Here is a 1,248-nt window from a genome sequence, read left to right on the forward strand (position 1 = left end):
AATGAAATGAAGGTATCATTGTCAAATCAGGAACATCACATTTTATTCCAATACACATTTCTTTAATTCAACATACATATCTGTCACTGCTATTTGTACAGCATTATTGCGTAAGCAGAAAATAAATGGGCTCAGAACAGGGGTAACAAATATTGTTACAATACTGACTAATTTATTGAAAGACATATAATAATTTCCCTTTGGAATGACATATAAAAAAATGGTTCCACCATAACCAATGCATACAAGAAAGAGGTGAGAAATACAAGTTGAGAAGGCTTTTGTTCGCCCACTGACTGTGGGTATTTTGGAGATGGTGATTGCAATCATTATATAAGTCCAAGCTGTAATAATGAAAGATCCAAGTATTATAAAAGAAAACATTAAGAAATCCAATAATTGAAGAAAAGTGGTATCCATGCAGGCAAGTTTCATGATGGGGGAAGAATCACAAAAAAAATGATTTATCATATTAGATTTACAGAAGGGCATAGTTGATTTAATACAAGCTGGTACAAGATCAATGAGAAATCCTCCAGTCCAAGACATGCATGCAAGAAGGAAGCAGGTGTTCCAATTGATAATATTAACATAGTGAAGAGGATTGCAAATAGCTACATAGCGATCATAGGACATTACTGCTAGTAGCATAAAATCAGCTGTACCTAACGCAAAATAAAAGTAACACTGAACAAAGCAGCCCACAAAAGTTATAGTCTTTTCAAAAGACAATAACATGGCAAGGAGTTTAGGTATCACAACAGATGAAATACTAATTTCAAGGAGTGAAATATTTCCAAGAAAAAAATACATGGGTAAATGCAGTCGTAAATCACAACAATTCACTGTTATTATTAAAAGATTGCCAAAAATAATTACAATATATGCAAACAAAAACAAGTGAAAAAGGATAACTTCTAAAGCATAACTTAACGGAAATATAATAAAGATAAATTCAGTCACGTTGCTTCGATGCTGCATTTTGAAAATGTGAGATAGATTATCCAAAAAAATAAAACACAATAAAATATAAAATAGTAGTTGAAAGGTGTAAACTTAAATTATTATGTTAATGTTCCGAAAATTTTCACATAATGAAACACAAGTACAGGCATTTACAAATATTAAAGCTTTGCCTTTCCTTTTTTTTGTAAAGCAAACAAAAATAAGAATGTAACACAAAATAGTTAATTGTTACCCTTTAAATAACATTTTTGTAGGAAGAATATTTTCTTATTTCAATGAAAA

The 1,248-nt window shown here is 30.3% G+C and overlaps 1 protein-coding gene across 1 annotated transcript; it reads right to left on the reverse strand.

Moving 5' to 3' along the window:
• Positions 1–297: 297 nt before the first annotated feature.
• On the reverse strand, positions 298–981 carry LOC108793973 (olfactory receptor 6J1-like; the record flags this gene model as incomplete). The annotated part of the gene is made up of 1 exon (XM_018564937.1): positions 298–981. A coding segment is annotated over exon 1 (684 nt), but the record flags the coding sequence as incomplete, so codon positions are not given.
• Positions 982–1,248: the final 267 nt, after the last annotated feature.

The sequence above is a fragment of the Nanorana parkeri genome, unplaced genomic scaffold (assembly GCF_000935625.1).
Source record: "Nanorana parkeri isolate BGI_ZX_2015 unplaced genomic scaffold, ASM93562v1 scaffold798, whole genome shotgun sequence".
In the NCBI taxonomy this organism is placed as follows: domain Eukaryota; kingdom Metazoa; phylum Chordata; class Amphibia; order Anura; family Dicroglossidae; genus Nanorana; species Nanorana parkeri.